General features: G+C 35.5%; 1 protein-coding gene across 2 annotated transcripts in view; it reads left to right on the top strand.

The window, feature by feature from the left end:
- The window catches only part of LOC123686494 (GATA zinc finger domain-containing protein 14-like), a 40908-nt gene that overhangs the window by 7336 nt on the left and 17883 nt on the right, over window positions 1-15689 (top strand). The window contains exon 3 of one of the 2 annotated variants that reach the window (XM_045626673.1): window positions 9314-11884. In XM_045626673.1, the coding sequence (XP_045482629.1) occupies window positions 9314-11884 (2571 nt within the window). The remainder of the gene's footprint in view (window positions 1-9313; window positions 11885-15689) is intronic. The other variant, XM_045626683.1, reaches the window with a different exon arrangement.

Raw genomic sequence — 15689 nt, 5'->3', positions numbered from 1 at the left:
TTGATATCCGAGCAGACAGGAAGCCAACATGCGCACTCCAAGTGAGCTTAGTGACCTTAAATAAGCCGAGAAACCTCACAAATCGGTCCCCATCAACAGGTCTCAATGAAAAAGTAATCAATTCGGTTTTATCATCATTCAAACTCAAACCATTCCCAGAAAACCCCTTTAAGGCCTCAAAACGCGCATTCTCACGCAATCCCCTTACTAAAATATTTTTCAGATATATTAATAGTTGTGTCATCAGCATAAAGAATTGTCAAACAGTGATTGAAAAAATCTGGAAAGTCATTTATAAAAATCAGAAAAAGAATAGGGCCCATAATTGAGCCCTGCGGCACCCCAATAGCTATATCTTTTTCTCTGGACCACTGACCATCAACACACACAGCCTGAAGCCTATTGCTCAAGAAAGACTTAATGAGTTTGATGCTGATGCTGTCAAATTTATAAAATTCCAGTTTTTCAAGGAGAGCGGAATGAAACACGCAGTCGAAAGCCTTTGTCAAATCAAGAAACAAAGAGAAGGAGTAAAGACCTAACTCGAAACACTCAATCGTATAATCAACAAAATGGAGAATGGCATCAATGGTACTTCTTTTCTTGCGGAATCCGTATTGTGATTCTGAAAACAGCTCATTAATTTCAAAGTACTGAACAATTTGATTGCAAACAATCTTCTCGATAATTTTTGAGAAAACGGGCACAAGTGATATGGGTCGATAGTTTGATACGTCATTGGAGTCGCCCTTCTTGAACAAAGGAATAGTCTTCGAAATCTTCAAACAGTCAGGGAATATTCCTTCACGCAGACATCTATTTATCATTCGAGTCATTGGGGAAACAATAGTATCTACATTAAATGTAGATATTATTGTTTCCCTTATCAAAAGAAATTCTTTTGATAAGTGATACAGATAGGCCATAGAAATCTCTCAATCTGCAATTTTTTAAAGAAAGTATTACATCCCTTACTTGGATGTATGAGACCTCCTCAAACCTAAAACCAATATTATTAGGGATTTTTTTTAAGAAAATGTTCTTTTACGTCATTGACATGATTGAAAGAGTTGACCAGTATATGTGGGGTCGAACAAAAATAAATCATTAAAAATATCAGGGGTTATGTTCTTATCAATATTATTTGAACTTACCCGAAAAATGAAAATTATACCCTATGATGACGATATTAAACCAAATAAAACGCACATTTACCCGATTAGAGACAACAAAATCCTGGCATTGGCATGGACTACTGAATGGGACTTCCTGTATTTCGAGTCCTTTCATATGGTGGTGGATGGTAGTATCTGGGTTCGAAGCATCCAATTTTTCACTTTTACTTTTTTAGATTTTATAAATTTTGTTTCCTTTCTTTGCAGAACAGTTTTAGAATGTAAAATTAATTTAGTATCACGTACAGGTTAATATATATATTACCTCTGCGATAAACTATGTTTATTTGTTGAAGTTCTCAAATAAATTTTATTATTATTATTATTATATTATCAGGCCATGTCGGGGAGGACAGGAAACGAAACAAGCCACATGCGCTTAGGTGACTGTCTCCTTCTCGATTATGGTATTGTTATAAATTATATATATTTTTTGAGGATTGTAAGTAATAATGACCCAATAAATTGAAAATTGAAATCTATTTTTGTTTTAAATGAGTAATCTTGAAATGAAGTTAATTCTAATTCATTTATAGAATTTGTATTCTTGCAAAAAAATCTATGTGGAATCTATCTATTTAAGGAATCGTCAGCTCTTAACCCTTTGAAGATACCTAATAACAGAATTTAATTAAATTCACAATTTAAAAATAATTTCATGACATATGGATAGTTTTAATAAATAGTGACTTTTTGAAGTATTCTACATCTTCATTGAATGGCTGATAAATTGATAAGACCACCTCTCTTGCTCTTGGTTCCTGGCTTTCCTGCCTTCTGAGGAGTTTGAAATTATCTCGATCATCTTCACTTTAGTACTCTTCGGTCTCAGCCTATTTTTAATCATTGGATTATTTTTGGATTTGGCTATGAAAGATAAAAATTCGATTTTTATGATTGATTTATTTTTATTGAGCCTGTATATGTTATTTACCTCAAACTAAGCTAAGTTTATATTCAGGAGGGAGTTTAGCTGAATAATAACAGAATGTACTAGGTCTGATGTGTCGTCTAAGGCTAGGAACATAGTGAAGCGACCAAGAGGTGCGAAGAGGATAGTAGAGAGGATAGAGGCGAATTCAAACAAATATATTCTAATAGGGTAGTACATAGTGCAGCGATCCCGAATGCGGTTGCGCGAGGCGGTTAAGCGAGGATAGAGGCGAGATCGGGGAAGTTTGTTTTCGTTCATCGCCGCGCAGCTGCGCAATTAATAAATAAAATTGGATATTGACTTATTCATAAGTTCGATATTTGTGAAAAGTAATTTGTGGAATCAGAGAGCTGCTCAACATCATAATTGATATATTTTGGACAAGTTATGGGACGCTGTAGCGGATGAAATGAAACTAACAAGTAATTAATCCGTGGAAGTGATAGGGTCGCGAATGAAATTTTTCATCAATTTAGATTCAATTTTTTCCAGAATGTAGTCGTTGCAATATTCATACGGAAATATGAAAGACATTTCTCTGGATGATCGCGTAATTCTTTATACAAGTGATGAAATTCACCATGTACTTTCCTAGATTTATTAATTTCGTGAACACTACAAGTTCTTCTATTTTCATCATTTTTCATTACATACCAGAGTTTCAATAACGAAGTTTTTAACAGTTTAAATCCATTTTTCGGAAACGCGCCTCCTCTATAATAATCAAACTCGACTATCGCCTTGATTTCTTGTTCGCCTCACTATGAGATGACACCTCGTCATCGCCGCTACTCTCGGGAACCGCTATCCTTTCTGCTATCCTCTTCACACCTCTTGGTCGCTTCACTATGTTCCTAGCCTTAGAAAGAAGTTGAAGAAATTTTGGTGTATTCACGGCAGGCTAGTTGAAACCATAAATGGTGTTATAAGGAATCCAACGGAAATGCCCAAATTTTTAACAACAGGGACCACTTACCTCTTACCGAAGAATCTGCAAATTACAGCGGATCCATCAAAATACAGACCAATTACATGTCTACCAACAATATATAAAATCATCACATCATGTATAGCATCTCGTATCTACAAACATTGCGAGAAAAATAACATAATGACAGCAAAGCAGAAAGGATGTTCCAAGAAAGCACTAGGATCCAAGGAACTGCTGATAATAGATTCCATTATATGTAACCAAGCCTTCAAAAAACACAGAAATCTTTTTATGACGTATATTGACTATAAGAAGGCCTTCGACTCAATTCCACATGGGTGACTGACAAAAATTTTGGAAATATACAAGATCGATCCAATTACAATAAACTTTCTGAAGTATGCAATGTGCAACTGGAGAACGAATATCGAACTCTCTACGGCGAACATAACTACTAAAGAGATTTCAATAGAAAGGAGAATTTTCCAAGGAGATTCATTGAGTCCCTTATGGTTCTGCTTGGCGCTGAACCCCCTTTCTAAACAACTGAATGCTACTATGAAAGGTTTCAATGTCAAAGGAAATAGAAATATTATTGCACTCAATCATTTGCTATACATGGATGACCTAAAACTTATAACAGGCAACAAAAACCACTTGCAAATTATGGTCAAACTGGTGGAAAATTTTTCGAAAGACGTGGGGATGAAATTCGGATTGGACAAGTGTCGTACTATTAGCGTAGTGCGTGGAAAAATCCAAGATGAACCGATAGCTCTCTCCAATGGACAGGAGATAGAAGCAATGAAATCGGACGATCTTTATAAATACCTAGGAATGAAACAAAACCGACGAATAAACCATCAAAGAATGAAGGAAGACTTAACAACTGAGTTCATTAGGAGAATCAACAAAATTTTAAAAACAAACCTCAACAGCAAGAACATGACGAGAGCCATTAACACATATGCATGTTCAATTCTTACATACTCTTTCGGTATCATTCCATGGAGCAAAACAGATATGGAAAACCTGCAACGAAAAATGAGAACATTGATGACGAAAGCACACAAGCACCATCCGAAAAGTAGCATTTAGAGGACGACACTCCCGAGGAATAAAGGAGGCAGAGGTCTGCTAGACATCACAGAACTTGCCCATGGGCAAATTGAATGCCTACGAACATACTTCAAAGACAAATCAGGCACCTTAGAGATCTACAAAGTACTGTGTGAAGCAGACGAATCAACACTTTTACAACTGCACAAGGAGCAATTGTAATACAACCACCAGACAATCCAAGAAAAACTGCAAAGATTGAGAGAAAAGCCCCTACATGGACGACATTTCAACAAGGTGAACCAGGATCATGTCGACATTGAAGCGTCGAACTATTGGCTCACATCAGGTGCGATGTATCCAGAAACGGAAGGATTTCTTTTAGCCATTCAAGATCAAGTGATCTCAACAAGAAATTACTGCAAGCATATCATAAAGGATCGAACTATTACTGACGATCGATGCCGTTATGGGTGTCCAACGAATGAGACAATCCAACATATCTCAGGAGAATGTCAAATGTTTGCAGGAAATGAATATAAAGAGAGACACGATGCAGTAGGAAAGATACTACACCAAGAAATGGCAACTAAATTAACACTAATTCATTCTGAAAAAGTGCCATACTACAAATACCGACTGGAAACCATCCTGGATAACGAACGCTATAAACTGTACTGGGATCTTACAATTTTGACTGATGAAACAGTCCCTCACAACAGGCCAGATATATTGCTTGTTGATAAACATCAAAAGGCAGCAATACTCATCGACGTATCAATACCCAATAACAACAACATGCGTCAAAAAGAGGTCGAAAAAATTTCTAAATATAGGGACCTCGAATTTCAGATAAAGCGCCAGTGGGGAATGATATCAACGAGAACTATTCCAATTATCATCTCAACAACAGGAATAGTACCCAAAAATCTCAAGAGAAATATCAAGCAACTAGGACTTAGTGAGTATATATGTAATATAATGCAAAAAGCTGTTCTTTTAGGTACTGCAAGGACGGTGAGAAAATTCCTAGGAAGCGAAGGACAGGTGCAAGGATCGCGTGTAAGAGGACCAGAAGTTCGACGAGAACCAGGGGGACCACAAGGACCGGACACGACCGAGCTCTGCCCTTTTGATATTTTAAATATCTGGGATTGAGTGAATGTTCCTCTTAGCGAGGAGTGAGAAGCCGACGGCGAGGAGAAATCCTACGCGTATAAGCAAAAGTCGGGAAATCAATTAAACAAATTGAAATAATAATAATAATAATCCTTTATTTCCCACAAGTATTGTTACCCAATTACAGGAAATCAAAAACAACAATCAATATAAAATCAATACTAATTTATAAAGAAAAAAAAATCAATGCTATATCATGAACATAATCCAATAAAACCATAAAAATTAAGAGATAAACAGCCCATATACACCCCAACAGACAGTTTTCAGGCCCCGGAAAAGGAAAATAAAATACAAGAAAGAAATGTAAATCAAATACAATATAATGTCAAGCGTGTTCAACTTAATTTCAGATGTTTTCATTCAAATACAAATTACATATATAATTCATAGATTATGAATGCAGATCACATCTATCTGCTATACAATTAACAACGGAACAAGCAAATCTCAGTGGTGACTGCAAAAGCAAATTAGTTCTTGGTGTACTTATGTAAAAAAAGATTCTGGTTCTAGCATTCGGGCGAGGTACGAAAAAATCTAGATTACTCAGCAACTCAACGCAGTCAATTCTGCCACCCAGAAGACCATGAAGAAATTTGATGGCATGCAAACCTCTTCTGAATTCGAGGCTTTTCGAATTAAATCTTGATAATGAGATACTATGATCGTATCCCCTAGGTGGGTACAGTCCATCCTCACGATATGAAAGCCATTTCAAAAACCTTCTTTGTACCGTCTCTAGATGGTGAGCATGACAGTTATAGATTGGGCGCCAAATTAGGCAACCATACTCGAGCTTACTTCTGACCAACGCGTTAAATAAGTGAATTATTGTTGACGAATTCTCAAACAATGTCGCGTTTCGTACAATTAAACCATATATTTTACATGCCGATAAAGTTAGCTGAGTAATATGTGGTATGAAAGAAAACCTTTGATCAAATACCACACAGGTCCTTGATTTCAGTAAGCCGAGAGACATTTATACCTCTAATGTTGTAATCAACTAGATGCACTTCCTTCCTCCGTGTGTAAGACACTACGCTACTTTTCGATACATTCAAATGAAATTTATTGCTGTTACACCACCTATTCACAACATCTTTGTCTTCCTGCAAACTCAAACAGTCATCAGCAGATGAAATTTCCGCATAAATTTCAAAATCATCAGCATAAGCTAACTTCAAATTCTTTTTTATCTGCAGAAGATCATTAATAAACAAGATAAATAATAGCGGTCCCTGGTTAGACCACTGAGGTACTCCCGAAGTAACGGTAATCTCTCTAGATCTACAATTTTCTATTTGAACAAATTGACGACGATTACTTAAATAGTTTGCAGCCCCCACTATATCTATGGAAGGAGCCAAGCTACGTAACACCGACAGATCTAAAGTTTCAGAACGATACTTCCTATCAATGGCAAGCAGCACACCTCCTTTCGTGGAAGATTCACACAAAGCCAGATTCCTGTCACAGCGATATACACAATAATTATCGGTAAAAAGTTCTGAATCATAAACACTCTCTTGCAACCATGTTTCACTTAGGCAAATGATATCGTAATCGGAGGCTGAGATGGAACAGTAAAAATCATGAGTTTTAGAATTCAAACCCCTAACATTCTGATAGAAGCAAGAGAGCTTATTATGCGTGCAATCGGGTATCATCAGTTTAAAGGCTTAATTGTGGGAACACCTCTAACGAATCTCATCTGCACACTCTCACCACAATTTTTTCTGCGCTCGAATTCAGCTTTTACTCGTTTAAAGTATCCATTCTGCCTAGGGGTACAATTCGATGAAAGAAATAGGTTTGGATGTTTCCTATACTTTCTAAGTTGTCCGGATCTACTCAAGAGCTGACGCACAGGAGCATCGGAATTCAGAGTTATCCTTAATGGGCGCGGTTTCCCAGTAGATGCATAAGATTTTCCAACCCTAAACACCTTCTTAATGTCCAGCTGAAAATCAGGATTTACAAATTTCAGTGCTTCTTCCACACTTTTAATATCTGTCTGTGCTCTAACCTCCACAGCTATATCTTGTGAAGGTTCTACCAACCATAAAGCATGATGTTCCTGCGCTGCATTCGATCTTCCAACTCTTGAACGATTTCTTCAAAAGATTCATCTCGAATTTTCACCGTTTGTGAAGAAGTAGCAATAGACGATCGAAGTTCAATTATTTCCTTTTGTAAAGAGACAATTATACTTTTGAGTGACATAATGTCACTTCCAATACTTTCACATTTACTACAATTCCATGAGATAGATTTCTTTGAGTTTATAATACGCACTTCGGAAATACTCATTCCTACACAGGAATTCCCATATAAATGTTGACAAACAGAACATGTTAATGAAAGGTGATCGTCGTACACTTTTTTGCGGCAAAAACACGGCTTCCCCATATCGAGATATGATAAGCACCCGCAACAGCAGACGGATAAATGATAACAATCTCCACAACTCGTTCAGATCGTTATAAAGGAAAATGAATTAACTTTTCTTCAGTTATTCAACCAATCAAAAAAATAACCAACTCGAAGATGAGAAAACTCACTCACGATTGAATCGTGAAATCAACAATAAAAAGATTAAAATAATACTTTGAAAATAAATAATGTAGAGCAACTGACAGAAAATTTTCAATTCTGGAAAAAGTACCTCCCCGAGCGGGACTCGAACCCGTAACCTCCGAATCAGTAGTTCGTTGCAACGAACTAGTGAGGTACTTTACTTAGGGAGGTACTTTTTCCAGAATTGAAAATTTGTCTGCACGCCAACAATCTATTTATCTTATATTTATTACACAGACCCTATAATCCATCATTTTCGAAATAAATATTTTTGACTTTGACTTGACCGTCGGCAATCGGCATAGAGTATAGAAGGTTGCGAGTGCCATTCCCATTGAAGTCCGCGTGATATCATTGAGTAGATTTATTTTAATACCCCCACGGTGGGTTTAATATCTATATAGTAATGATTATGAAAGCGTCTATAGATAAAGATTATTCATTGCGAATTCAGAATGTTCACATCAGATTCTTCATAACTCATTTTACATCTTATTATTTATATACAGGGTGTTTCCTAAACATGCGGCAAAAATTCAGGGGGTTGTTCCTTGGACTATTTTAAGCATGTTTTGTCCTTGGATGATTTTTGAAAAACCTCTTTGTTTCGAAGATACAGGGCGAACAACATTTTTCATATTTTTTAAAATTAATAATAGTTTAAATAAAAATGCGTACCGCACTGTGTTTACTAAGTAGGTACAATTTATTTTTAAATTTGTCTAACAACATTCCAATTACTAAAAACGGCCAGTTTTTTGACTAAAAATTGATAAGTGCAGATGGTAAAGGAATACAGATTAAACACGGTTTTCATTTGAATTCGTTTTGTGATGTATTAGCAATTTTTAGTCAAAAAACTGGCCGTTTTTAGTAATTGGAATGTTGTTAAACAAATTTAAAAATAAATTGTACCTACTTAGTAAACACAGTGCGGTACGCATTTTTATTTGAACTATCATTAATTTTAAAAATATGAAAAATGTTGTTCGCCCTGTATCTTCGAAACAAAGAGGTTTTTCAAAAATCATCCAAGGACAAAACATGCTTAAAATAGTCCAAGGAACAACCCCCTGAATTTTTGCCGCATGTTTAGGAAACACCCTGTATAGTAGATTAGAGATCACGAACATGGACATATCATACTAATTAAAATTAATAATATGTTGCTACTATTCTGAATAAATGATTGTTTTATAAAGAGGCCTTTCTTCATTGAAATAGAGAAATATAAATGATATAAATTGTTGAAGTCAGGTATCGGAAAATTTTTAATATAATTTTGATTCCAACGAACCAACTTTAATTTTGTGCGCAATGATAAAGTTATTGCGAAAAACCTCGAGAACCATTTTTGAACATGCAATATTTAAGACTATAATATGACTATTTTCCTTCAGTTTTATTGAATTCACAACTGTATTCAATTTCTGATTTTTCTTATACTTTCAGCCGTATCAAGAATCTTTCAAGTTCATGCCAATCAAAGAAGAGCGTGTTTATTCTCTAGATGGAGGTAGATCAAATATAGATGAACAGGAACCTTACATAAACTTGATGTATCCCCTAGCCAGATTTACAAGAAGTGAAGATGCAGTTAGAATGGCCGAACTAGAAGCTGCAAAAGCAGAATTCCTAGACAAACATTATCCTTCTATGTTAGTGGACTTTAAAATTCATAATAAACTACATCCAACTGGTTACGGCGCACAACCTGTACTTACTTACAATATGAAGAGGGAAGAAAATAACCCTACTAACAATGAAATGCGGAAGAAAAAGCGTGAGAGCCAAAGTTCGAGTTCTTCCAGCCAAACACGAGACAATCAATATATCGAGAAGAGAGATATTGACACTAAAAAACAATCAGAAAATATTGTAACACCTTCTAAACAAGAAACTGAAGTGAATAAAATAACTTCATCAAATGAGAAAAGAGAGGCAGTTAGCGAATACTCTACTGCCGAAAAAAATAAATTGAAGGTGAAAAGGCAAAGCAAATTAACCGATTCTGAGTTCCAAACTTTAAAGAATAGTGTTTCAAAGAGAAATTCAAAAGAAAATATTCAGGTTATAGAAGAAGATCTCAAAGGTCTTTTGAGTGATATGGGATTAATTGAAGATGATCTTGAAGATAATGCTGAAGAAATGGAAGAGAGCAGAAGTTCAGTTGCTCAAGATGAGAATTCAAAAGGAGGATTTGATGCAACTATCCAAAAAAACGAGGAACAATCTCAAGTGACACAGAACAGAGAATGCACAATTTCACCCGAACGTAGAAAAAGGGCAGATGATAATAGTGTTTTCACCCAGACAAGTATTCCAATGGTAGAAACAAGAAACACAGATTCAAAGAAAAGAACATTAAATGACAACACTAACGAAAGGCTATCACCAGATTCTCATGACAATGAAAGGCGATTCATAGAAGTAAGTTTCACAAATAAAGACAATAAAGATTCTATCGCAGGTGGTGTTCTCGACAGAGAAAATTGCCCTAAGCCGTCAGTAATACCAAATAAGAGAGAAGCACCGAAAGAGGGGTCCTTAGAACAAGAAAAAAGTGACCAAATAGTAAAAAATTCAGAATCCAAAAGATCGGAAGAGCCAACAGAAGTAACAACAGAAAATTATGAGCAATATGAACAGAGAGTTGCGCGTGAGATTAAAAACAAGATAAAACAACTGAAAGAGGAAGTTAAAAGAGAACTAGGAGCCTTGGAGGCGGATAAAGATGAAGAAGACGATGATGAGTCTTTCGGAGAAACTCAGAGGAAGAAGAGGTTTATTGTGAATACTTTAATGGATGAAGAAACGCACAACATAGACCCTAATGAAAATCTAGATATTTCGGAGTTGGAACCACATGTTAGACGACGACGAACTCTATCAACTGATATATCTTTTGGACCTCGAAGGTCTTCTTTGAATACGTTTGAAAATAATAATAATCCAGAAATGAATATGGCGAATTTTGATCCAATGCCAATTGCGCAAAATAAAGCTGACTTTGATGTAGATGGTTATTATGGCGAATTAGATAGTCAAAGCCAATCTTTCAATAATCCTGGAGCGTATGGTAAAGACGACATAACAAAAAAAGATATTCTTCACTCCAAAATAAGAACTAGAAAAGAAAATAATTACAACCCCTATATGAATGAAAATGCTGGTCGAAGTTACCGTTGGGATAATCCGTCGATGTTTATGAAAACACCACGAAATATGTACGTCCCGGAGTATCAGAGACGAATGCCGAGTGAATACGTTGGTCCCAATTCTGTGAGAAACTCTAGGAATGATTTGAGTTCTGAAGGAAATAGTTATAACTCCGATTATGATAATGATGTATCGAATTCTAATTCCGATGAAGAGGCAGAAGGGAATATGAACTCAATGGTAGATATGACGAGAAAATCAGCAGAAAGAAGAACCAATAGCCAGCAATTCAGCCCGAATGAAGAACATTCCCCTAAGAAGTTGCAAGGTTACAATCAGAAATATTTTTATTATTATGTCGGTGGAGACGAAAATGAGAGAAAACAGAATATGGCGCCATCTGTTACGAATAGTCGTGCAGCTCCTGGGCTTAATTACCAACAATTGTCTGGGCAGTATCCGAATAGAATTTATAATTCGATGAATCAAGGTCAAAATAAACAATACATTCAAACTGGTAATGAAAATGGATTTATCGATAAAAGAGCTTTCCAGAGGAGGGCAAATAACATGTTTAGCAGACGTCGAAAAAGATATGTTAATCTAATGATACCTTCGAAAAACAAAGAAGACGCAATAGTGACGAACGTTTTTCATAGAAACGTTTCTTTACCTTGTTATCCCAAATTGATTTTCGATTCCCCATCTGGTAATCCTAAGTTCATCTTGGAGAAAGAAGCAGTGCGAGAGGAAATGGTCAAAAAATCGCCCTCTCATACGAGTCTGAATGGAAATGAAACTAGAAGTGTTCCTTGGTCACCGTTCAAGAAAAAAAAAAGCTCGCCTGTTACAGAAAAAGGTAAGGTGAGTAAATATGTGAGTAATCAAAACATATTTTTTCTTTTTTGACAATTCTGATGAAATAATTGGTTGCTTTTTCTGAAAAGAAATATCGTGTTTTATTTTTTCTTCTTCCTCTTTCATGAGGCACACTGCTTGTTTAATTCCTGGTTTTCAATTCGAAATGATGAGAGCAATGACGTAATAAAGTCAGAAGATTTTTGGCGCTCGTTCATTTATTCACCAATTCCACCCTTGGGAACTACATAAAAATGATGGAGCTCACAAAACCTTATGACTTTTCTACACCAGTGCGGTCCTCAATTGTTTTCGATATTTCTCTTGAAGTTTTTAGCATTGTGATGATGCTTTATGCGCGAAACTTCGAGAGGCTCTCAATTTCAATCTTTATTTATATGCAAAATTTCCATTTGGTCGGATCTGTGGCCAGTGAAATATTGAGTATTTGATATTCTTCTTGAATATTTTATGGTTCTGATGGTGCCATCAATAGGAAATTTTGCATGAATTTGGACGTGGTTGTTCTACAGGGTATCACATAAATGGTTGGCCACAGCCTAGTTGTTAATACAGTCCATTCAGGCCTTTCAGAAAAGTAGATTGTCGTGTATACGTTAGTTTCGGAGATGCAGGTTGATTAATGAAAATTGGCCTTAATTACTGATATCCATAACATAGAATTCGATATTCCGATTTTGTTTGTATTTTGTAGGTTTGTTCACTTCATACAACCCCTCAAAACGTTTCATGTTACTTTAATATTTCTAATTCCAAAAGAATTCTCAGGTTGATCATGCATACTTCTAACCAATATTTTAATCAGAGAGCAACAATATTCAGTAGGTGTTGAAGCAGTGGCGATGCCAGCTTTCAAAAACAGGGGTGGCCAAGGGCAGGCCAGACTTTTTTTTGGGGGGCCAAAGTAAAGCGAAACTATAGTTCTGCTAATTTTTTAGCCTTAGTATGTCACATTTTAGGGGGGGCCAGCAAAATTTTAAGGGGAGCCCTGGCCCCTCCCTGCCCCCCCTAGCGTAATCACTGTGCTGAAGGTTTCAGAATGAATAAAAATTGAATACAAAGCTATAAAATCCAAAATCCCAACTGATAACATCAAATATTATCACGAAACAAATAAAAAAAAGGCCGTATTTTAAAAAGTTACATAAAACATGTATTCTTTCGTTTTCTACTCTTTTGAAAAAAGTGTGACATGCAAAGTAAAAATTTAATCTATTACACACCATTATTTATTTTCCATGATAATAACGATATTCTTTTAAAACGTTTAAAAAAGATAGTTCTCGAAATCTAAAGGAAAAAATTTGAGTACCTACTACCCGAAATATTGAAGTAACTTTAAAATTTTTGAGGGGTTGTATGAAGTGAATAAACTCACAAAATTCAAATGAAATCGGAATGTTGATTTTCAATTTATGGATATCAGAAATTTATGCCAATTTCTATAAATGATCCTGTATCTCCTAAATTAACAGTCTTAGGTACTATGATACAAAACAATCTACTTTTCTGAAAGGCCTCGATGACCTGCATTCACTACTAGGCTATGGCCAACCACTTATGTTACACCTTGTATAGGTGAGAACGGGGTAATTCTGCAAATTGAGTTTTTTTCATTTTGCATCGCATTTTTATTATTTCCACGTTTTAACAAAGCACGCTATCTCGCAATAGCTTAGTGTACCTATACCCGCATTCGTAGTGTTGGTTTGAACAAGGTGGGAGTTGGATCGTTTTTTTGCACGAGAAATTTCGAAAGTGGTAAGTGTCTATCTTTACATTAATTTGCAGTGAAAAATTAGGACGAGCACTTATAGCGGGGTAATTTTGCGTTGCTCGGTATTACCCCGTGGAACCTTCCGCTGATAATTTAATCTTATTGGGTTTTTTCAGAACTCAAAATGCCACGTACTTATTTTCGGAAAACGGAAAAGTCAAAATGGATGGAAATGAGCTAAAATCTGCTATCACTGCCTTACTATCTGGGCGAAAAATACGGGAAGTCGGTCGATCTTTCATTATTTCAGAATCGACTCTATGTGATAAACTGATGGTCAACATCAATAAGAAAGGGAAACTTGTAAGAAAATCAGTTTTCAACGATCAACAGAAAACCGATATGGCCAATCATATAATATAAAATTGGCGGGTTCATACCAACCGAAAGTCCTGAATCACTTGCAAAACAACACTCAGAAATTTCACATCCATGCCACTAAAAATTCTATTAGAAATAAAACAAGGAAAGAAAAATATAAAGAAAAAATATGAAAAATTGAAAAAAACCTGGAATTAAGAAGCTGAAGATGGAAAATATAGAAAAACTGGCGACTGAAGTGAAGAAACGATCTATATATAAGAAACCTGAGTTAGGAAATTCACATTCTGACTCTGTAAATTATGATAAGAGTCAGTTATGCGACGATGATGAATAAGACGATCTAGATCCTGCTGCAAGAATTGACAAGTGCTTGGTCTGCGGTGAATTCGGGCGAATCGAAGAAATTTGGTACCGTTGTGTAATGTGTTCAAACTGAGCACATGCTGAATGTAGTGGTTTGAAATCAGCAGTTAACTGAACTTGCAATATATGTTCCACGGTTAAAAGAAGAAAATGAAATCATTTTCATTATGAGTTTCGATAAGATGCTAACGAGAGTTATTTTTTCACATTTTATTTGTTTTATTACATTTCATTTATTTTGTTTACATTTCATTGGTTTATTCAAGACAACAATAAAGTTTAAACTATGATTTCGGGCTTTTCAGCTATATTAAACACTTGCGCGATGTTACCCCAGAACGTGGGGAATTCCGCGTAATGACAGTGTTTGAATATTAAATTAATTTCACGGCATTCAGACAATTTTTCAATTCTCTCCGAGATATTACCGAATTCAATTCGTGGCTGACTAAATTATGAATTTGTAGCCAATTTCGAGTTAGCACGTTTTTCGAAAAAACTAATCATCTCTGGATCTGGAATTTCAAATTTTGTTCTGTAAAAGCAAATTAAACTCCAAATTGAACAAGCAGTTCGATATTGCTTCAATCATTCCTTCAAAAAAACAGCGGTATACTTGTTTCTTCGAAATACTTGATATGTGACCGAATTACACGCTACTGGTGTTCCCCGAAAATAGAAAATATCTTCATAAAATAGCCCCTAGGGAGTAGGGTAGGCATGCAAAATTTCGTTTGAATTCAAGATTTTTTATGGAAGCTATTGCATAAAAATGATTTTTTTCTTGTAAACTTCAACACCCCGTATCCCTCGAGATAGAGGTATTTCTCCATTTGTCCGATTCTCAATGAATAACTCTTGAAAGAAATTATTTGATTTTCCGACTTCCATTGTTTACACCTATTTAGCCCTCTTTACCTGATAATGACCAATGTATTTGCAGCACATTATTTATGCCTAGGGATGGATGACAATTTTATGATGTACAGAATATAGTGTTTCTGCTTGTCCGAAATTTCTTAAGAGTTTTCTTGCTCACGTTATTCAGTACATAACTATATTACGTGTTTTTTTCTGCTCAATCCTTAAATTACTTTGTTTTATTAAAACTTCAGTTCTATAAATTCTATATTCAATAAATTCAAACTTCTACCACTCCCTGTCGTTGATTGGAGTTTCATATTGTTGAATAGTGTTTCCTATTCACGGAAGGTATTTCTTTTCTGAAGTTTAATCTTCTATACACCAAGTCTGCACAGCCTGGCTTTTAAATGGTGTAATGAATAAATAAATAACTAAATGACATCTTGTGAGTTATGAAACTGT

Source organism: Harmonia axyridis, chromosome 1 (genome assembly GCF_914767665.1).
Source record: "Harmonia axyridis chromosome 1, icHarAxyr1.1, whole genome shotgun sequence".
NCBI lineage: Eukaryota > Metazoa > Arthropoda > Insecta > Coleoptera > Coccinellidae > Harmonia > Harmonia axyridis.
Note: the sequence above shows the minus strand (reverse complement) of the source record. Positions and strands in the feature narration are given on the sequence as shown.